Raw genomic sequence first — 23184 nt, 5'->3', positions numbered from 1 at the left:
CTAACTCTGCAAGGTCAACGGGTGGCGCCGGGCCTCCCTAGCCAACCCCCTGCCCCGCACTTTCCTGCGCCCGAGGTTCCCTGGCCCAGCCCTCCGCGGGCGCAGCTCGCGACTCACCTGACCACGTTGGGGTGCTCGAAGGTCTCCAGGTGCCTCAGCACCGCCACCTCGCGGATGGTGGAGAGCGGCATGCCTTCCTCGCCCGTCTGCACCCGCACGCGCTTCAGAGCCACGAAACGGCCTCCGTTCTTCAGGTCGCGGGCCTTGAACACCTTGCCATAGGCGCCTTCCCCGATCTCCGCCACGCACTCGTACTGCTGGTCGGCGCGGCTCAGGCCGTCCTTCTCCATGCCGCCTGGACGCCGCCCGGCGCGGCGCCGCTGGGGCGGGCTGGGGGTGCGCTCGACTTGGTGGCGGCCGCCGCTCGTCCCCTCCGGGGCTCCCGGGAGCTCGGTCTCGCGCTCCTTCGTCCCCAGCCGGCTCAGGCGCTCGGGCGCTGGGGCTCTCGCGACCGCCGAGGCTGGATGGAGCGACCTCCCCGCGGGGCTGGCGCAACCCTGGTGCGGCCGCCGCGAAACTCCGCCTGCAGAGTCGCCGCCGCTGCCGCTGGAGGAGCGAGCCGAGCCCTCCTCTTCCCTCCCCGGAGAGAAGTCTTCTGCACGGACACGGAGATGATTACATAGTCTCTGCCCGAGCGCGTCTCAGTCCACAATCATCGCACCTAAAAGAGAAGACGAGAAGACAAGAAAAGTGCGATCAGACATCCCAGAAGCCTTCCTTGGGGCTCCTCCAGACTCCCCTCCTCCTCCTTCACGAGGTCCCCATCGCTACCCTCGCGCGCTCCTGCCCTCTCCCAAGAGGCTTAATCCTTCCTGATTCCTCCGGGAAAGCGAGGTTACTTTTCTTTCCTTGCAGGGCTGGAGCCGCCTTCGCGCGGAGAGCTTGCAGGGGCCCCTCGGGGATCGGCGCGCGGCGCGGGACGCAGTGGAACGGGAGGGGGCGTGCCGAGCAGCCCAGAGTGTGCCGGGAGCGCGGGGGAGGGGAGGCGCCGGGCACGTCAAAGTCACGGCTTAATATTTATCCCCATATCATTGTGTTGCGCAGCTGCCCTCCCAGCTTCCCGAGGCCTGGACGTGCAGGGAGAGGGGGTCCGGGGGTGCCGGGGGGCGTCCAGGGGCCGTGCACAAGCCGGTGTGGAGGGACTGTGGGTCCACCCGTGTGGGGCCGCAGAATGTGGGTGGGGGCTCCCAGGACCCTGTAACCCGATGCTTGGAGTGTGCGAGAAGGGGTGGTCAGACATCTGCTCGGAAATTGCTTCCTTTCTTTCTACTTTCAGTTTTTCTACGAGGAGACATTTAAAAACGACTAGCACACACAAACGGGCTTTTGGGGTTGAAGGAGCCTCGGTTGGAGAGGAATTCTCTCTCCGACTGGGAGGACCTCCCTGGTGGAAACCCAGGGGAGACAAGCCATCTGGTCGGGGAGGGCTGCGGCTACTCGGGGTGGGCGAGCCCGAGGCTCGGGAGGGGGGAGTCCCCCATGGGATCCCACGGGTGGGAGAAAGAGGTGTTCGCCACACTTTCGCTCGTCGTCTCCTTCGAGGATAGCTTCAGGAGTGAGACAGCATAACCACGACTCGCCCTGAAGCTTTCAACTGATTTCAACCTGAGCAAAACTCAACCTCCCTCTGAAGGGGGTGGGGGGTGTAAATGCTGCGCCTCCGAGGGTGAGAGAGAAGGAGCTGTGCCTTCGGGGCCGGGGCTCGGGAACCTCTCCCACTCCCAGGACTGTCCCCGCAGTAGGTAGCGGAGGTGGCCGCTCCAGTCCCCCTTCCGCTGGAGGCCCAGTCCGGTCTGCAGCCAGACGCCCCCAGGACCCCTCTGCACAACAAAGCGCCGAAGGGGGGTACCCTAACTTTCCCTCCCTATTCAGCGATCTAGGACCTAGGGAGCCTCCCTCCCCCACGGCCGCCGCGGCCTCGGCCGGACGTTCGCCACGCCGGCCGCGTGTCCGGAATTCCCGGGGCGCCTCAGAATTACCTGTCCCGCAACCGCTGGCCGGCTCGCCTCCTGCAGGAATTAGAGAAACAACAAACGGCGCGACCCCCACGGTGTGCGGGCGGAGCGGACCGCCGCGAGGGCAGAGCCTCTCGCTCTTACTCCATTCAGAACTTTCCTTAAAGCCGAGGGAAGAGCCCCAGAGCCCGCCCGGGGGTCTGAGTCAGGTCGAGGGCCACACAGGTAGCCGGGGAGCAGCCGTCGGCCGCCCAGCCCGCCTCTCCCGCGCCCCCTCCCCCTCCCGCCGGAGTCCGGCCCCCGGCTCCGCAGCGAAGGAAGCGTCGGGGACGTCCCACCCCCGCAGGGAACTGCGCCCGCCGCCCCCGCCCGGCCCCGCACCGCCCGCCCGGGCTCTCCACCCCCCTCGCCCCCCAGACGGTCGGCTTCGGCGGAGAGAAACCGGAGCAGCAGTGCCTTTTCCCCCCCTCTCCTCCACTTTTTTTTGTTGTTGTTGTTGCTTTCCCACGCTGGCTGAATGTGACTTGACCCCATTTCAAAAAAGTTTGACATAGTGCTTCAACATTTCCGCATTCCTCCGCGACTACAAAGGCTGCAGCCGCCTCCTTCTGCTTTCTGTCTCTGCTCTCTGTCTTCACACTCAATGAAATCCTTCATGTGCCTCTCCCGAAGCTTGCCAAGCACCACAAGGGTCGCCACCAGCGCAGCGACAAGAGGCCACACCGGGGACCGCGACTCCCGCGTGCGCGCACACGCAGATGCGCCCATGTGCAAAGAGGCGCGCTGCGGGGCCCAGAACTGCTCCCCGCGGGGCGTGCGTTTAATAACTCCGATATTTTAAATTATAAAAGTAAACTTGCAAACTGAAGCAAACGTGCGTCCTCGCGGGGCTCCCAGCCAGGGCACTGGCAGGCTGCGTAGACTCTCGGTGCATAACACGCCCGCAGGAAGCCTGCGTTCACATTTATCTCATGGTGGGGAAGGTGGAGCCCACACCCACACCTCGGTGAGCTGGAGAGGGAGCTTTCGCGGGGAAATAAAAATGGGGCACGGAAACACATGCTCCAGCTCCATGCTGGCAGTCTCCAGAGCAATGCATCATTTTAAACCCTAAATGTGAATTATTACGTGAGTGTCCGAGTGGAATTCAAGTTCCATTTGGAGAAGGTGGATGAAGAGTGTACGTGTGGGTGTTTGTGCGCACGGATATGTGGGAACAGGGTTCGGTGTCGGGAGTGTCCCTCGTGTGCGATGTCCCCCTCTAGTCAGATTAGGAAAGACTCCTCTAGTTCCCCAAAACTGGCCCCCATAACCTACCCTGTCTCGGTTCGTAAGGGGTTAACCAAAGCCGATTCGGAGGACACACTCCCCCCCCACACCCACCCACCCACCCGCATTTTTGCCTCGGACCCTGGCCAATCCCCCCCCAATGTCCCCGGGGACCCCCCACCCCGCAGCCCACCCACTCGAGCCCACAGTTCCTCACCTGAGGGGCCGGGGCGCGTCGGGCCTCCCGCGGGGGCTGCTGGTGTCAGTTCGACCTCCGCACGTGTCCGCGGCCGCGCCGAGCAGGTAGCCAGACTCCGGGGAAGGAGTTACCAGCACTCTCTCCGGCGAGGGGGTGGGCACAGCTGCGGAGGGCGGAGGGACTGAGAGGGCGCCGCCCGCGCGGCTCGCTGGGGGCGGACGGGGGCGGCGGGGCTCCGGCCGGCGCTGGGGGCCCGAGCCGGGGAGGCGGCGGGGGCGACCGCGCGGCGGGGGCGGGGACCGGCGCGGCCAACTCGGCCCGAGACCCACCCCGCGGCGGGAGCGGGGGTTCGCGGCGCGGTGGCGAGCAAGTGTGCAAATTAAAGCCTTCCGGAGAGGGGAGAGGCGGCCGAGCCCCGGCTGTGCTCTGAGCTTCCCAGCTCCCCAGCTCTCCCCTGCGAGTGGGGGGCGAGAAGGGGGAGAGTTAAATGAAAATTTCCGGCTTTCACTGCGAGCGGAGTGAGGGGGATCCCGCGGCTGAGATCCGCGGCGTGAGAGGCGGAGAGTGGGACGTGTCGTCGGGAGTCGGCGGAGTTTCCAAACCCAGGGTCGCCCAGAATTGGGGTTTTGACAGGGCGAGGCGGGGGTACCAGCCGTCTGTGACGTGGACGGATGGTAAAAACTAAAAACAACCGACAATAATTATGAGGGGCCGGTGGGGTGGTAAATACCTCCACTTTCCAAGAAACTGAAAAATCAGACCGAAAAATAAGTCTTCTCTATTAAAAAAAAAAAAAATTGGCAGGGTGCCTTGCAGAAAAGAAAATACTAATCTGTCCAAGCACTTTTCACTTTCAGCATGAGCTACATTTGTTTTGTTTTCCTTCGCTTCCTTTCGGCCTTACAAAGAAAGCCCTATCTTTTCCTTTTGGACAGAGGATATGGTTTGGAAATTGTCAGGCACTCTTGTGGTTAAAGATCTACTTGAAGGGGCTGGCGAGTTCACAATTATTAAGTGGTTAGTAACTGCTGAGGGTTCACTAAGGTATTTCTGAGGAGCTAAAAAAACTAAAATTTGGTGTAGATAATAGAACTGCAAGGTAATAGACACAGACACACAAAGAGGAGTGCTCAGTTTAAATACATTATTGGAATTCTGAAATTTGAAACCTTGTAAGAATGTATACTTTACCTGCTGAGAAAACCTGAATAAAATTATTTCAGGTGAAAATGGGATTTTGGAGGAAAAAAAAGTCTTCAAGACTGTCTACAATGGAGTAAAAGGAAACTTAAAATGCCTGCTTTTTGGAAAGAATTCAGTGGTCTCGACAAAATCTGTATCTGTAGAATACTTGAAACCCTTTAAAACATCTTAAAGGAAAACTTTTTTTAAAAGTATTTATTTCAGTGCTTTGTGGAAAAGTTAAAACCCGGCAAAATTGTTTGAATTGGAAATACTACTTCTATAAATCCTTTGACTTTATGAATTAAATTCAAAAAATTAAACAAATTTCACAGATCAAATTTTTGCCTTTACAAAATTGGTTCTACATTATAGTGTGAAGTAAGGTTAGGGAAATAAAAATTGATGCATTTCCACTAGCAAATATTTTGCACTGCATTATAATAATTTTTTCTTAATAATGAAAGTGATTGTGTGTCTTTAAATTTAAGATAATTCGTAAAATATATTTGTGTTAAGAGCATATCTTCTAAAAATCCAATTTCTGAACAAAATTTGTATTTATAAAGTTATCTATAATCTCTTATACCTGATAAATTTAAGAAAGAAAATTATTAGAAATTAGAAAATTATTTTGTATTTGTATAAAATATTGTATCACTATAAATCACAACTGGACTTTATTAAACCAGAGATACAAATGGGAATCCTCCATTTTGATAATTGCTGACACTTATGATTGCTTTTTAAAATAAGATTTACTTGCTCGTAATTAACATGTTTGTATAATCCAGAAATAATTGCCAATAAATAGGAACCAGCACATGATAGCAAGAATTTATTTGAGTAAAGAATTATTTAAAAAAATAGTAAGCTGTAAATGTCTTTAAAATTAACAGAAAAGTATCTTTTCTACACTAGATTTTATTTTTAATTACTGAATTTGACACTTTGCTAGATTAGAAATTCCATGATATAGGTTACTAGATCATTTGGGCAATGTAAAAAACAATGAAATTTTATTTAATTATATATGTTAATTCTGAGTGTTAACTCTCCTTCCATCCTTTTCTTTTTCTGATATTGCTTATCTTTTATGTTAATTTATCATTGTTCATTCTCCCTGATTATGGTTCACATTAAATCCCAGGTTAAAGTTTTGGACACAAGGAAGTTTTACAATGACTTATATAAAATTAGTAAATGCCAGATTGTTTTTGTTTATGGATTACTTCCTCTGTGAGTAACAGGTTATCATAACAAAATTTGTTTAAAGTTTATAAACTGTGAATCAAATTCTGCCTCCTTTGTTTAGGGTCTTCTATGAATGAATATGTAGTATTCTCAAGAATAATGACTCCAACCAGTATTTTCACACTATATATCAGATATTCTAAAGTAACAAATCATCTTACAGGTTTTTTTTATAAATTAGAATTCATGAATTTACCTCCAAATACAGTGGTGTAGTTTACACTGAAAGATTTATTAGTGTCACATAAAGGATATATTTTATATATAAACATTTTTATATCAAATACTTATAAATTTTTGTTTTCATTTAAATAAAAATAAAATATAAAATTCTGGTTTGTAACTTTTAACTTGTTAAAGAAATGAGTAATTTATTTAAAATAGTAATTATATAATGTACATCTAAATCTCATTCATCTCTGATTTACATTCACTATTTGAATTTATAAAATATATTTTTCAGAAACCCAGAAATGAGGTTTTGGCTATAATCTACTACACAATTATTTTAAAATACATTTCTAGTTTATTAACTTTGAAACAAGTTACCCTATTTTTCAACCTGATTCCGTATGTGTGTGTAAATGTTATTTTTGTTGAGAAATTACCATGAAAAACTATAATTTTAACAAAAATAGTATAAGGCAGTGCATTTTAATGCACTCTTCCCCTCCCCAGGCATTTTCAAGATATTGTCTTAGATTTTCCCCTAAAATATAATATTGAAAGTTTGCTAAATATCCTAGGAAAAATCAATTATATTATCAACTTTTTCAATTGTAAAATTCTGACTTTAAACGATTTTTAAAGTTGTCCTCAATAACTAATCCTCAATTTGGAAATAACCTGGATTTTTTTCCTTTTTTATTATTGCATGTAATCTAGTGCATTACATTTGAACAGTGAAACTTGAAAAGATTTTGATATTTTCCATGAAGGGGAAAAATATATGTCAGGTAGTAGCTTATAAATTTTAAGGAGAAAACACCAGACATTATTATCTTTTGGAACATTCTGTTTCCATAGGTTCTACTACTCTATAATTATCCTTGTGGAACGTGTCAGTACTGTAAACACAGTACTTTTCTAATTTTTTCCCTTTTGATAGACACTCATATCTTCTTTTTCCTTTGTGTGTATGTGTGTGTGAATACCTTTATGCTCTTGGCATATTGTTATGACATGTTCTAAACATGTTCTTAGGATCCTCTCATCATCTATATTAGAGTTCTGAGTAATCAGAAAACTAACTAAGGAAATGTACTTACAAAAGACGGCAATATACCTACATTTCCTTTCAATTTACAGTGACCTCTAATTTTCACTGGCTTCTAACATTTCTTTCCTGAGATAATACTTGCATCTCAACTACACATATGGCCTGACAATTGTGTTGCCGTAGCTGCTTTTGGTTGAGCTAAAAGGTGTGCACCTATTTTAGATAGACCATTCAGATGGAGCAGTGAAGGTACAACACAATGTGTGTGTCCAGGGTGATGATAAAGGGTTATCTGGGAGGTAGAAGGAGAGACAAAGAAGGCACCCAGGGAGAAACTTCTGTGAATGGCCTGGCAGCAGGGGCAAGGGAAGGAAGCACATGCTGAGGTGGTTCCAAGAGATGCAGCCTCAGTGCTCTAGGTATGGCGTATCCAGGCAACCTGATTCTTTCAGACTGAATGGCCTTCTGTGTCTGTTTTATTATGCAATTAAATCTGTATTATTAAATACGATTGTATAGTATATGAGTCCATATTCATGTGACTCCACTATATGTTGTCTCATTCTGGATTTTTCCTGAAAATAACATAGAATGGGATTCTTTGCAGAATTCTTTGAATGCCTAGAAGAAAATATGTAATAGCACAGTTTTGTGGATCACTTTACCATAAATTAAAGGGAGGATCTGATTGTTAAACCCTATTATGAACTTGTTTAACGTTACTCATATCTTTGCATCCCCAGTACCTAGCGTAGTAACTGGCAAGTATTTTATGTCCAATAAATATTTGTCAACAGGAGAGTTGGCTTTGCATCCTTTAGTCCCTCTTTTTGGGGACTATTTCTATTTCCTTCAGGGAAGTGTATTAGAATAATTTTTTTTATCTATCCAGAGCATTTTAACAAAGTTTAAGGATCAATGTGCTGGTTTCAGGACCTCAGAATTCTGTCTTCTCTACCTACAGCTCCTTTCCTTTTTAAGCTCTCTTCTCTAAGTCCAGTCATCCTTCCAGGGCTCAGCTCCTCCACAAAACCTTTGAAATCCCCTCAGCTGGAAGACATCCTCTTTGCTCTAATTCCCTGAGGCCGTATGCTTTCCACCTTACTTGCAGTGCGATGCTCTGCTATCTAATATCCTGAGTTCCCCAGAGTGTCCACCATCCCTTGTTCCCTTTGACAATTCTCCAACTCCCTCTGGCCCCAGTGGGTGGTCAATGAATGCAGGGATGGTTCTTGTCCGCTTCCAGGAGTGTTATGGAATCAAGCAGGCATGGAACAGACTGGAACAGTGTGACATAACTAGAATAACATTTGAAAGTTGAGGACCAGTGTTCCGTGTTGCTTAAACAGGAAAGAACCAGGTCACCCTGCTACTTTGGGTGAATTTGGTATGTTTTCTCTTATATTGCAGATATTAGTCATTTAAAACATTTTTGTCAGAAAGAAAATGTGTTTAGATAAATTTCTAAATTCATCAGAAAGACAAATTTCTAAAACCTTGGCTGAAGGTGTCTAGACAAATTTCTCCATTCCCTCAAAATTCCAATTAAACAAGTTTTTCTTTAAAAAGAACAAATACTAAATTATGAGGTAAATTAGATATCATACAACCCAGAACCTGGAAAGATTGCTCATTTTATTTGCCAATATCCTTAATATCTATGTGACTATAGCCTACAGGTAGAATCTGTGCTTTGTAAGTCAGAAGACTGGTTTTTCATTCCCAGTTCTTCCTCCCTCAGTAATATTCACTGTAACCCATCTGATCTTCATTCTCTGTGTCTATTAAATGGGTTTTCTAATCATTCAGAAAGATGTTATGAAAATAGTTTGGAGAAAGGCAACAAAGAATTTTATCTTTATAAGACAAGACACAGAGGCATGATGGAGGTTTCTGGTTTGGGTATCTGGATTTGGCCACAAACTACCTGTGTGACCTTGGACAATGCACTTCAGCCCCTGGGCTTTAAGGTCCTTCTCAATAAAAGAGATGACTAGATTGCATGACTTCTATAGCTGCTGCAGCTTGGAAATGCTATGGTTCAGTCCAGCATGTTATGCCGGGCACCATGATTATATATCTGTTTTTTTAATCCCCTAAACAAGAGTAATGCCAGAGGATGGGACTCTGATGTCAGCAACCCAGATAGGTGTCTGGATTTCAAATGTGAATTATATTGGGTTCTCTCTAAACTTACAGATTTTTAAGACTGAGTAGAAATGAAGACTTCTAGAAAAACATTGGGGAAATTTGCGGTTGTTTTCATTAGAGATGGAGAGAGGGTAGGCTTTAATTATTTGGCTCAACCTGAACGTGATAAATTAATCAGCCCTCATGAGAAAAATGTGATAAATAAATTACAATAGTACAAATAGAACCAGGATGTACAAGCTTAGAGATCTGGGGTGATCACAGAAATTCTTTAAAGGTATCATGAAGCATAACTGTGGGGAATGTGACATATCTGTAAACCTTAAAAATATCAGTGGCAGCTGGACTCCAGGGAGATAGTGCGAAGGTGGGGTGGGAGGATCCAAAGCAGCATGCTGTGAATTTGAGGGGCTCCAGTAACATCAGATGTTTTTGGAGTTGTTGATCAACAGCCATTATTAAAATGTGTGCAGAAGAACAGACTGTTGTTGCCTCTGTGGTCTTATTTTCCACATCCGCCACACGCATGATTTTAAGGTCCTCCCTAGATGTTCAGGGAAGAGAAATTTAGGCAGTTAGAACAGATAGTCATGGATTAAAAGTCCAGTTTCATTGTATGACCTTGGGCTAGGTTGTGAAGCTTTCTGATCCCTAGTTTCCTTCATCCATAAAATAGGGATACTATAATCTGCCACACTAGGTTGGAATGAGGATTAAATAAGTGTCTGCTATGTGCATTTTGCATTTGGCAGACAATAAATATTAGGGCACAATCAATTTCCCTCTCATAAAATCAGATTTCCTATTTTTTTTCTCTTTTTAGGGGCAGCTAACCTTTAATGGGCATGTCTTTCTTTTAAACTGGATTAAAACATCCACTCACTGCAGGAGGAGCAACCCTCAAAACAAAGCACACTCCAGATTATCTTGGGCCTTGACAAAAACCACAGCTGTCTCTGGCTATGTGAGGAATGGGGAGGATGGGTTATCTCCACTGAGACCTCTTTCTTGTTCAGATCTTACTCCAGTACTGCTCAATCCTGTTCCTCGCTGTTTTCCTTATCCTCTTTCTTCCACATGTCTCTGTTCCTTTTACGCTGCTTTGGTGTGGCCCAAGGACCACCCCATTCTGCCACTTAAATCTGTACCCCATATATTTGCTGACATTTGTCTTTAAAAACCCTGCACTTTGCTGCCTCCCTACAAGAGCTTCCACATTGGCTGCTCTTCCACAGCCACTGAGTCCCCTCCCATTTCTCTTGCTTGAGGTGCTGAGTGTCCCCCATTTATCACAGTATCAATCCCCTCTGCCTTACCTTCTTGGCTTAGTATAACGTTGCAGTTCCTACCCCATGCTCTCTCCCTAAAAGCACCCAAGGGGATCTCTACCTCCTGCCCCTCTTTTTTATTTAACTTCCCAAGGATTTTTCCACAGTTCCTTGGCTTCTTGGCCTTTGATACATAAATGTTTCCCTGTCAGCCGTTTTCCTCACAGCTGTCTTATCCCTGTCCCTAGGCCATCAGGTATCTTGATCACACAGTTCCTGGACTTCTGTTCTTACTGACTCTCACTGAGAGAGGCTGTAAAAATGTACAGGACTATATGTATAGGACCATAAAGGATGATGCTCATTGAAAATGGGATCTGAGAACTTAGTATATCTGAGTCCTGACCCAGCATCAGTGAATGATAAATGCAGATTGAATGAAAGATATAATATCACAAAAAACATAGGTGCCATCAGATAATTTTCCACCTCGGAAGTCACCTGGTACTCTTCCAGGCCACATCTTGCTTGCCTATTTCCTTCCTATCATGGATTCTATGTTTTTCCTTTAGGGATGAACCTTTAGATAAGGCAGGGAAATGTCTCCATTTTTGTTGTTCCAACACCCCCAGTCTCAACATGTGGGTTGCACCATCATGGCGTCCCTCGACAGGAACACACCCGGTGGCAGATAGAAAGCTCAGGAAGCTGAACCAATCTGACCCACTTGGGTTCACACTAGGTCAGGAAGAGCCATGAAATCCAGGCAAGGAAGTTTAAACTTGATTATTATTTGCCAAAAAAATGCAGCTGATTTAAGATTTGTGAGCCAAGAAATTAGCTCTTGGAGCCATGATAGGACAAAAGCCATGTATAAGAAAGATGACTCGTCTCAAGAGGCAGAAATCTGGGAGGACAACGCTCAGGATCTACAAGTGGTGAAAAGACCCTGGGCCGTAGGGAGTTGGGAAGGAATGGCTACAAGAGAGAATTCAAAGGAAACATTTGAAAGGATTTGGTTAATAACAAGACAAATAAAATAATGAGAAGAATTAATATATATATAGCCTGCCTTGATAGCTCTAATCTCTTTACATAAATTAGCCCATTAACCTCCTCATTATCTTCATTCTTGCAGACAATGGCATAGAACCAAACTTTTTACCAGGTTTTAGGTCCGAGGTATCAGGAAAAAAAAATGTTACAGCCCACAAGAGATAAAAGAAAGATTGCAAAAGAAGATGACTTGGTAAAGGTTAGGAGTTCCAGTTTTGAATTTGAGATGACAGCCAAATAAAAATATCTAGTGGCACAGGGAGTAGAGAGCTCTTCTCTTTTGCCTAGTTCTGCCTTAAAATGTGCCCAGACCTACTATCCTGGAGAAACCCATTGCTGTTTCCAAATGACGTTCTGCTTTTTATCTTTCCTATCTGCAGACCTAGCTTCATGAGTCCTTCAGAGTAGCACAGGTCCCTGGGCTTGGTATAATTCTCTGCTATTGCCATCTTAATGATTTTTGAATGAGATGTCCCGCATTCCATTTTGAATCGGGCTATGCAAATTATGTAGCTGGTCCCCCCTACCTGATGGAAGGTCTGGGTGGACATTCACTTAAGAGTTCAGGCCTCCTTCACCTTCAAGGGATGTTTGCTCCTTTCACTCTTCTATGAAACTGTTCTTCACGACATCATCATTGACTCAGTCAGCTGCAATTTTTCTTAGTCATTAGGCTCTAATGCTGATTTTTAGTCTTTTCTCTAAATTCTCTCCTCTCCTAACTGTCATAACACCTGACTTCTGCCACTTCTTGATTCAATGTTCTTTTGTCTGGCATTGCCAGCTTTCCCTCCTGATTCTGCCTGACATCTAAAGGTATCTTCCAAGACTTAATAATGTAAGGTTTTTCGGTGGTGGTGAAAAGAAAAGACAGACAGAGATAGAGAAAGAGTGGGGCCAAACAATGTGGCTTTATTTAGTGCTCCCGGACGAGGTTCTGGGGCCCCAAGAGAGGGGGGCCCCAGAAGTCACCCCTGTTTGAAGGGGGTGCAGCCTTTTATACCATTTGGGCAGGCTAGGGACTTTTGGCGGGAAGAGCTGGGGCGACCTTTGGTGGTCATTGAGAAATAGGAGGGGCTGGCGGTATTTGCAGAATCCAGAAGCTGAAATGTTCTTATCCGGGTGGACATCTGTGTATGGTTCCTCTCAGCTGGGCCTGGTAGTTTTGTCCTTGGCCGGTCTGGTCTTGTGAGCCTTTTCTTTTTTGACCTAGGGAGAGGAGGAGGCCTGCCACCAGCCTTATAAATCAGTGATTGAATTGTTCCTCTGCAAGCTCACTTTCTCCCATACAAGTTATCAGACCTTCCCCTGTGCTATGCACATAAAAATGGCTTTTCATCATCCTTCTAGTATTCATTGCCTCAACCCTAACCACAAACCCAACCTGTTTCACTCTCCTTTTCCCTACCTGCTTACTCTCCTTCCTACCTGCTGACTTCATAACTCTTTTCAAATTTATGACCTCTTTTCACGGTTAGCCTTCCCCTTTGGCTTCTCTACTCAACTACCTATCAGTCACAGAGCATGAACCAGTCCCTGGTTCCAGTTGTTTAGGCTACCCTGGGAAATACTTTGCCTAATCTCGTGCTGTTCCCTGGTCTTTCATTTTGACCAGGTGCTAGAGGCTGATGCTCCCACTAGTTTGCCTTACCTCCATTAGTGTCTTCTCCTCCACTTCTGCAAATCTGCTGTCTGACACTGAAGCTGGGCAAATCTGACATTGAATTTGCATCTCAGAGCCACTCCACCCACCCAGCTTCTGACACGTATTCATCAAAAGAGCAGCTTTCTTCAACAGCCCACTAGCTCTAGGCAGTGCTGCTATAATTCCTCCTAGTCAGTTCTCTATCCTGCTTTCCAGACAATTATTTCATACCTTCACCTGTCTTCTTAAGCTTCCAGCACTTTCTTCCCCTCCTTGTTGTCTTGATGCCCTGGCTTTTTATTTCACAGAGAAAATAAAAGACAGCAGGGGAAAAATTCCATACACTTTCACTGCTCACCCTTCTTGAACTGCTTTCTTCACTGTCTTCTGGACTCCACTCTCTTGCTTCTTCTCCTCCTTCTCAGCCACTCCCATTCATTCTCCTTGTTAGTTACACTCTTCATTTTCCCAGCCTCTGGACTGATGGGTTCTGGGGCTTAATCCTCAGACCTCATATTCCCCTCTCCACTTTCACACCGTGGGTGATCTTATCTAGTACCATGACTTTAAATATCATTTGCATGCTGCTACTCAAAAATTTTTACCTCCATTCAGGTATCCTCTTTGAATTCCAGACATATATATCCAACTGCCTACTTGGTATTTCTGCATAAATGTCTAATAGACAAACTTAATACATCTGAAACTGACCTTCCTGAACCCTCTTCTCCCACAGTTTTTTCCATCTTAGCAAATAAAAATAATGCATTCTTCTGGTCATTTAACCAAAAATCTAGCAACCAAGTTTGACTCCTCTCCTTTGATAGGCAATCCATCAGCAAATCCTGCCAGCCCTACAGTCATAGCTGCACAACTACTGCAGGCACCTTCATCCATCACCCCGTCTGTTGCATCTGCTGCAACAGCCTCCCAACTAGTCTCCCTGTCTCTATCCTTGGCCCTCTGCCTTCTGCACATGGCAGACTAAAAGTGATCCTTTTAAAACCGAAGCCAGATTATATCACTCTTCTCCTTGTCAAGACCCTCCAGTGACATCCCATTTCTCTCAGTAAAATCTAAGTCCCTTCCATGGTTTGCAAGGCCTTACATAGTCTGGCCCTACTCTATCACTATTCTGATTTTTCTCATCGCTCTCCCTCTACTTCCTCTGGCTACAGCCAAACTGGCCTCCTGGCTGTTCCTCAGACCCTCCCAGCACATCACGCCTGTGAGCCTTTGCACTTGCTGTCCCCCCTGGCTGAAGTGCCCTTCACCCACACATCTGCATGGCTGTCTTCCTCACTTCCTTCTGGTCTCACTCAAAAGTCATCGGAGGGATGTTCTCTGCTCTGACTACCTTACATAAATTACATCTACCCCAGGCTTTCTGTCTCTCGATCTTCACTTTATTTTTCTTTCTTAGCGCTTATCACCATCTGACACATTGTAGGCTTATTTATTTGTTTGGTGTCAGCCTCCACCACACCCCCCAGAATGGAATCTACAGGAGAGCAAGAACTTTGCTTTATATACTCTTGTATCACTAAAACAAGCATTTGGCATAGAGCGGACACTAAATAAATATTTATCAAATGAATGACTAAATAAACTCTCCTCCTGTTTTTCAAGCTTACAGCTGGCCTGTCCTTGTCTGGGTGACAGTGTATAAATTAAGAATAACTGTCTGTAGGCTGGATGCAGTGGCTCATGCCTATAATCCCAGTGCTTTCTTTAGGAAGCCAAGGCAGGAGGATTGCTTGAGGCCAGGAGTTTGAGAGCAGCCTGGGCAACATAGCAAGATCCTGTCTCTACAAAAATAAAAAAATTAGTAGGGCATGGTGGTGCAAGCTTGTGATCCCAACTACTCAGGAGAGCGAGGCAGGAAGATTGCTTGACCCCAGTAGTTTGAGGTTACAGTGAGCTATGATCAAATCACTGCACTCTAGCCTGGGTGACAGAGTTAGGCTTTGCCCCTAAAATTATAAAATATATATTTTATAATATATACCTTATCTATACCTATAATATATACCTTAGTACAATCCTCCTAAATTTATGTATTTTATATCCAACCAATTTCCTGCCAGTGGCCTTCAGATGGGTTTGTTAAAGGTATTACTTAAGGATAATTTGTTTCACACACCATAGATAAAACTAAATCTAAAATTACTAAGACTATAAAGTAAGTATATTCCATTAATTGCAATGATCTCCTACACTATTATATGTGTTTAACAAATGTGAGTTTTGTTTAAAACATCTGTCTGTCCTTCAAAAACGTTTGGAAGTCAGAGGTGGCCAGATTCATGTCTCAATCCATCATCTCATTGCTCCAGGTTCTTGCATGCCTGATGAGAGCCAGTGGGGCCTAGCATCCCTTGCCTAAGAATAGGGAAACTATGGCCAGACTGATTCGAATTCAGTCTGTCACTTTATAGTTTTGTGTCCTTGGGTAAGTTGCTTAACTTTGCTGAGTCACAATTTCTTTATCTAGGTTGCTAAGATAATTGATAATTGATAACACTCCCTGCCTCATAGAATTGTCTTGAGGATTTAATGAGTTAATTCATGTAAAGCACTTACAGGATTGGGACATAGACAGTACCTTTTAGCTATGATTATTATGAGTATTTCCCCTGACAAAACAGTTGTTCCTTCTTAGAGTTTTACTGTCTTTGTTCCTATGTACCTGGCCCAGGATTTACCGCGCAGTACTTTGTGTCCGACTGGTATAGCCACCACACCCTTCAATCCCTGCTGCTAGCTTTATATGCTCAGTCTTTTCCTTCCTTTCCTTTCTTCCTTCCCTTCCCTAACCGCTGTCCCTCCCTCCCTCCCTCTCTCCTGCTCATAGATTCTGCCTTTTCTTACTTTCCCCTATCTATTCTCTCTCATTCACTGCAGTCTGTTCTGCATTAGCTTCTCTGTCCTCTCCTCCTCCTCCTGCTGTTTCTGCCTTCATTCACAGAATTAGAGTTTTGGAGGGAAAAGATCTGTCATGTCATCAGGAAGAGTCCTTACAAGCAAATTTTTCACAGTTCTCACTTCCTGGGTAAAATTTTGCTCTTTCAAGCAGCCCCTTCTTTAGAGATCAGAAGCCCTTTATCAAAGACTGCTTGTTGCTCAAGTTGATCAGAAATGCCATTTCAGCACTTTTAACCCATGTGTGGGTTACACCAGCAGTGTCTTTTGCTTTTGAAAACACTGACTTGTCTTATCAACAATCATGGGCTAACCGTGAAATCGACCATAACCAATTGTCTTGCTTGCTGCTCCTAGGGGGCATTGATAAAATAATGCCGTTGCTTTGGTGCCTAATAAAGTTCAATTCCAATGATGGTGAGAATGTAGGAAGGAATGAAAGACACGTTCAGTGGAAACATGTTGGGTTTTCCCCCCTTTCTTCTATTAGATTAGGAATTCCTTGAGTGAAGGGACCATGCATGCTGTATTCATTGTTAATGTATATGACTAGTGCCCAGCTTAGTGCCTTACATACATGCTCAGTAAGCAAACGCTCCCTGAATTTTTGCTTCCCAAGAATTAGACAAACATGGTCAAAAATTCTGAGAACACAAAGCCTAAAACCATGAATACGGGCAGTGCTTTGTGTGATTGTCATTCAGGCAGCTTTGTAAAACATACAATTCTAAGCACTAAGTTGTCACACTAGTGAAATAATTATCCCAGATCTCTATAGTCCTATGCATTTTTATAACATCTCTTTTGTGGCAATTATTACTATAAATGATAGTAATATGTAAGTGTATATTAATTCTCTCTATTACTTGTAAAACTCCTTGGGGAATTAGCTCTTACTAATTGTATTGTATACATTCTATACCTTTAGTACCTGCTTGCTGAATAAATGAATGAATGATTAAATGGGTGATGTTTTACTTACATTAGAATGTTTAAAGAGGTTTAACATAATCAAATGGTCTTATTAAGTAAAAGTTACTATCTAAATAATCTATTTGGATTGACATATTAGGATATAAAATTAAGTGAACACAAAACTATATTAAACATAATTTTTTATGATTCAAAAGGCACTTCAAGATCTTTAAGTTACAAAATTAAAAGAAACCAAATGGTACCCTAAAAATATATTTTCGCCCTTTGTTTAGGTTAACCAGTACTTTACCATGCCTTTAAAATAAATCTGCTTTTTCAAGTTGTCTAGTTGTATGGATTCTGAATAAAAAGCAATTTTATATTGGTTGGAAAGTTTATATTGTCTAAGAAAAAGACAATATAATGCCAAACCAAAGTGATGAAAATGTTTGCATTTTAATTTTTCTTCAATGCATTTGTATCTCAACATATTACATTTCTAGACAAAACTGGTTTGTACATCTCTGTTGCTTGAGCAGGAGGAAATCATTATAATGAAAAGAGTTATTGAAAATGGTCCATGTTGTGTAATTCCCAGGATAAATGGGCTGAGTAGCAAATATTTCTGTTGTGAACTGTTTTATACTGAAATGTCTATTATTAAACCCATTTGTTGAACACATTGAAAGATCGAATATCTTCCTAACCCGACACTGGGAAATGTTTATTTGCCATTCCTCTCCTTCCCCTGCTCAGATCTTGTTAGATATTGTTTCTGGGTTTCCTGGAATTCATCCACATTAGAAGAGGAAAAAAATCATGGATAAAGAAACCAGAAAAACAGAATTTACAATTTATAAACACATATTTTAAACAAGATCATAAGAAATTTAAAATAGTATACATAATAGAAACAGTATGTGGGAAACCATATAGAACAATGTGGTAGGTGATCATTTTTTTACACTATCATAAAAATTCTACATATTTGAAGAACAAAAAAGCACAGTAGTTACCAGGCTGTAAGAATTTGAATGTAACAAAACAAATGCTTGTGATTAGGATAGGTTGGGGTGATATTTTGCCCCTTCTGATTTTACGAGGATACAACTTTAATTATACTGTGATTTAAGTAATATACATTTAACTATTGCCCTTTAAAACATTGTGTGTGCAATCAGGTTGTTTTTATTTCAGTTAAAGTAATCATATGTGTGCCCAATTCCATCTTCCAAATAACTTCCAGAAAAAAACCCACTGAAAAATCAATAGAACACCCAAAGACTAGAGGTAAAGATAATGGTAACAGCTCAAATGGAAGGAACAGAAAGCTCCATTCCATCCACAAAGAAAACAGTCTTCCTCTTTGATGATCCTTTTTCTTTCTTTTCCAGTAACTCTACTTATCTAAAATTGAATTGAAAGTAGCCTATCCAGGTGTAGATTCATGAATTTATTCATTCATTCAATAAATATCGATTGAATGTCAACCATGTGTAGCCTCAGAACTAAGCACTGGGACATGTATAAGAAGTTGTTAGCACGACACTGGACTTCAGGAGAGATCTCAAGGTTAAAAATGTAGAATTGGAAGTTAGATAAATGGTAGTAATAGTGCCTTTGAGACAGATGCAAATTGAGGGAAGTTAAGTGAAGAGACAGTTGTATATTGAGGTAAAGTAGAGGGGAAATGAGTCCAGTTTATATTTCATTGCTTCACAAAGTCTTTGCCATGAATAGTACAAGGAAGATACAAGAGGCTTTGAGTTTGAGGTACATGAGCAAGAATTATGTTTGTAGAGCTGTTGGGGAGAATAGTCTCAGCAATGAATCAGAAAATTGTTGTGGACATTTCCAGCACAGTGGAAGGTAGCATGAGTATGTTATAGTGAGCCAGAGCAATCCCAAATTTTCTCCAGCAAAGCTCTTGGGCATACACAGAAAAACTGGACAGTGAATAATGATGTAGGTTTTGCCCGCTGACATAGTGGGGGGTCACAAGAACATGACTAGAGCCTTGGTGTTAGAAAGGGCAATAAAAGGGCTGTGAAGAAGAAAATAGAAGAACCTTCTATTTTATAGGAGGTTAATGGATAGATTAAAGTATAAGGGAGTTAGTATTTATTGAACTTGGTGAGCAGAGAGCAGGAGGTAGGAAGGTGGAGGGATGCGGTGGTGGAACCTGAGTGGTGTGTGGGAATGGACATTCCAAATGCCCGTAATGATTAAATTTAGGGAATAATCTTGCTATGCAAGGCTGAAGTAAGTGAGGTTGGAGGATTACAGGTAGTGAGATTATGGGGCTATCCAGTTGAGGTACCTGATGGGTCCCTAGCATGCATTTTGAAGATGTCAGAGGACATGATGAAGAATGAGGGTGTGGAGGAAAATCACAGGCCAGGTGCTATATTCATTTAGAAAGAGGGAAGTGGGTCTTATGTGAGTTCGGTAGACAACAGCCATGGTGCCTTTAAGATGGTGGAACAAAGAATTGGTGTAAATTTTAAATGAGGCGGAGAAAGAAATGGACAACTGAGTAGTCTAAAAGTTTAACGTTTGGGCTTGTAATTTACTGGAAGCAAAATCCCAAGAGGATCAGAATTTATTTTGAAGACACTCATATACTCTATATAAAGACAACCACAGTTGTTTTTGTAGTATTTCTTTATAGTTGCCAGCCTTAAAAATATCAATTAGCAGGAGGATATGCTTTTCCAAATATCAGATACCCCAAGTTTTTTACATATATCAAGAATGAGATCCAGTTGGCAGAACCACTAAACTAGAAGGCATGTTATTTTTCAAAGTAATCCTCTGTATCTAAAAAGAAAACACTGTATTATTCCTGATATTTTCTCCCTGAATACCATAATTTATTTAATCATACTCGTGTAATCATACTCCTGGACTAGTTTTTGAAACCACCATTATATTAAGAATGTAAACAATAATTGATGTAATTATTGAATTACCTTTTGCATTAGAATAGAGAACATACATTTCTATGATTTCTTGATGTATAAATAATGGTCTGGTAACTTCACAGACACACTAGTATATTTATAGATATTCTGATTATTGCAAAGCCAGTTTTCTTGCACTTATGGCTACTGAAGTTATTTACAAAGCACAGTGAATACTATTTAAAATACAGTATAACAAGTCCCTTCCAAGAAAATTTTTTAATAGGGGCAGTATATCATGGCAGTAAAGGTCGACATTGACAAGCACCTGTCCTTTACAGTTACAAAGGGCAGGTGTTTTTACATTCATTATGCTTCCATTGTGCTTTCCATCACTAAATAACACTTATCTAAAAATTGATAATTTGAAAGATTCCATAGCTGCAATACTATTTGTACTTTATCACCAAGAGGAAACAAACCCTATTCATTCATCAGGATCAACTTATTATTAATACTTTTCAATTCTTTTTAAAGTAAAAAGTTTATGGAATTCCACTTTCCTTCCTACAGTGTTAATACTCCTTTGGAAGACAGTCTTTTTGCCTGCAGGATCCTTCTCTTAGTCTGTCTCTGTTTGATATGAGATCAAAAGGCTTTCATTTTCTGTATCAATTAGGCTGGCTGTCTTGTCTCAATGAGATTAAGTAGCCTCTGGAGAGTCCTGACACCAGGGAGGAAGTAGATGGGCTGATGGTTACCATACAATATGGCTGTCTTAATTCTTTCTAAATGATAGTTTGTCTAGTCTGATGTCTTTCTTTTATGATTGTGTCTGTGGCTCATTTGTTCAGGGCAACCATGCAGTGCACACCGGACCTGAGAATCAGTGGTTTGGGTTTCCAATAAAGTTGGAGAGACATATCAATTCTTTCCTAGGTTTAACATTTTTTCCCATTCTAGGGAAAGCCCCTAGTATGGCCCTAGTATTTTTTTGTTTCTTTAATTTTTCGTTTTGTAAGATATTCATGAAATATCAGAATATTTTATTCCAAATAAATTATAAATTCTATACCCAGCATTAACCCCAAAGTTGCTTAAGGAAATGTTATCGAAAGCAGTTGCTGAGCTCTAGGCAAAGCTATGTAAGCAGGGTATCAGTCCTGCTATACCGTAGACTCCTTATCTAAAAGTTTATAGCCTGAGTTTTCCACGGTCATGTTTAACCTCCTTTCTTGAGATAAGACTTTAATTATCTTATTGGAGAAAGTGAAGCAGTGTTTTTAAAGAAGCAAACAAAACTCTGGTATTTATTAACAACATTCTCTCCCAGCATATTTACTCTTACTTCACTTTCAGAGATTTTCTAGCCAGCTGCTTCCCTAAGAAAAAATAGTCATCAACCATAAACTCCCTGAATTGACCTACCTTGCCAGGATTAGACTTCTGGGCTTAAACCTATTCTTACCTACTTCCCTATTAGCCCAGAAGGAAAATCCTACCTCTTTCTAAGTCTCAGCCTTTAGACCGAGCCGGAAAGAGTTGGCTTCTGTAGCTGTCTCAACTGCTCTCATGTTTTTGACCCATCCTTTGTCTCCTCATGTGCTCAAGACATTATAAAAATCAAAAACAGGGACTGAAACAACCAGTCTTTCTTTAGTTCAGCTCGCACTAATGCCTCACATTTCTTCAACGTCAAATTCTTAAGGAAGACATTTACATGACTTATTCTATTCATTACTCCCTCTTTTCTTTTGAATCCAGCCCTATCTGATTTTTGCCCCCATCCTGCTGATGTTAGTTATCAAGGTGGGTAAGGACATTCAGTTGCCAATTAACTAACACTGTTCCCTTTTCCTACTTGCCTCTCTTCTCCATTTGACACTAACGATCAGTCTTGCCCCCAGGGAAATATCTTCTCTTCTGAGTTCACTTCCTTCTCTTGGTCTCTTTCTTGTATCCTTCTCAGTGTTCTGTCTCTTGCTCTATTTTTTCTCCCTCTGTTCATCCGTTAGAAGTTGGGGTTCCCTAGGGTTTTTCCCATCCTTCTCTCCTCCTTCTCCACCCCTCACCCCTAGGCAATCTCATGTACTCTTAGGGCTCTGACCTGACTTTATATTAATAGATCTGCATCTCCAACTCTGCATAGGAATTATGCAGAGTTGCAATTGTACACAATGTGCTTGAATCATCTCGAAACCATCGCCCTACCCCCAACCCTGGTCCGTGGTCAAATTGTCTTCCATGAAACTGGTCCCTAATGCCAAAAAGGTTGGGGAACACTGCCTTAGCTGACTGCCTCAGGCAGAACTAGTAGTCTCCAGTCCCTCCACAATTTTCTACTCATGTTCTGTTCTTACTATATTGACATTATCTCTTGACTTTTCCATCTCTTCCTGCTGAGATGAGGGTATCTCAGGAGCAGGGACTCATCTTCTTCGTTATTGCCATCCAAGTGGTTAGTACAGTACTCAGCACACAACAGGTATTAAATAAATGTTAAATTGTGTCAACCTGCTAAGCCTTTACTATTTGTATTTTTAGTTGTTTTCAGTATTTGAATTTGAGTTATTTTTAGATGTCAAATAGTGCTTTTGTTTTGAACAGCTAAATAGGATACATTTTATTAAGTGCTTATTACTTTACTATGAACATGTCACTTACAGTTAACCACCACATGCAGAGACAATTGAAAAATTTCAATTTCTAGAGAAGGATCATATTAAATTGACAGAAAACAAACTTGATTTGCAGGAAACTGAACCTGAGAGAGCACTGACTTAAAAGGAAAGGAGTGAACACATAGAGTGATATATAGTGCTTACTCATGGCATTGGAATGCCAATAAATGTGTAACCTCTCACACCCTGCAGTTTGTTATTATATAATTGTTAACCCCATTTATTAGAAAAGAGAGAATCAAAGAGAAGGTAACTGAAGTTGCTTAATAAAAACAAGATAAAATGACACTAAAAATCACCTTTGTCCCAAGAACTACAGCATCTCTGTAGAATGTCTTCCTATTGGTGTTTTTTTTTTCTTTGTAATCACCAAGTTATGGAACATAATATTTTTGATCAGCTGAGATGAGCTTGAGGGTAAATGGGGAAAGTTATGAGAATTATGGGGGAAGAGAAGATTGGAAGAACCAGCTCTTATCTCTTCCCCTACATTCCTCTATCCTTG

General features: G+C 42.7%; 1 protein-coding gene and 1 long non-coding RNA gene across 5 annotated transcripts in view; one reads left to right on the top strand and one right to left on the bottom strand.

The window, feature by feature from the left end:
* Positions 1 to 3657, bottom strand: part of CDK6 (cyclin dependent kinase 6) — a 209150-nt gene extending 205493 nt beyond the window's left edge. The window contains exons 1-2 of one of the 4 annotated variants that reach the window (XM_012779637.2): positions 3502 to 3657; positions 118 to 721 (exon numbers count right to left, since the gene is read on the bottom strand). In XM_012779637.2, coding sequence (XP_012635091.1) covers positions 118 to 350 — 233 coding nt within the window. In that variant the 5' untranslated portion in view covers positions 351 to 721; positions 3502 to 3657. Of the gene's footprint in view, positions 1 to 117; positions 722 to 831; positions 1032 to 2039; positions 2130 to 3501 lie in introns of those variants that run through there. The other 3 variants (XM_076006439.1, XM_076006437.1, XM_076006438.1) reach the window with 3 other exon arrangements.
* LOC105879413 (uncharacterized) overlaps positions 3507 to 23184 on the top strand; it is a 70713-nt gene continuing 51035 nt past the window's right edge. The window contains exon 1 of the long non-coding RNA XR_001157737.2: positions 3507 to 3587. This is a non-coding gene — a long non-coding RNA (uncharacterized LOC105879413). The remainder of the gene's footprint in view (positions 3588 to 23184) is intronic.

This window comes from Microcebus murinus, chromosome 9 (genome assembly GCF_040939455.1).
Source record: "Microcebus murinus isolate Inina chromosome 9, M.murinus_Inina_mat1.0, whole genome shotgun sequence".
Lineage (NCBI taxonomy): Eukaryota > Metazoa > Chordata > Mammalia > Primates > Cheirogaleidae > Microcebus > Microcebus murinus.
This window is presented reverse-complemented; position numbering and strand designations above follow the sequence as displayed.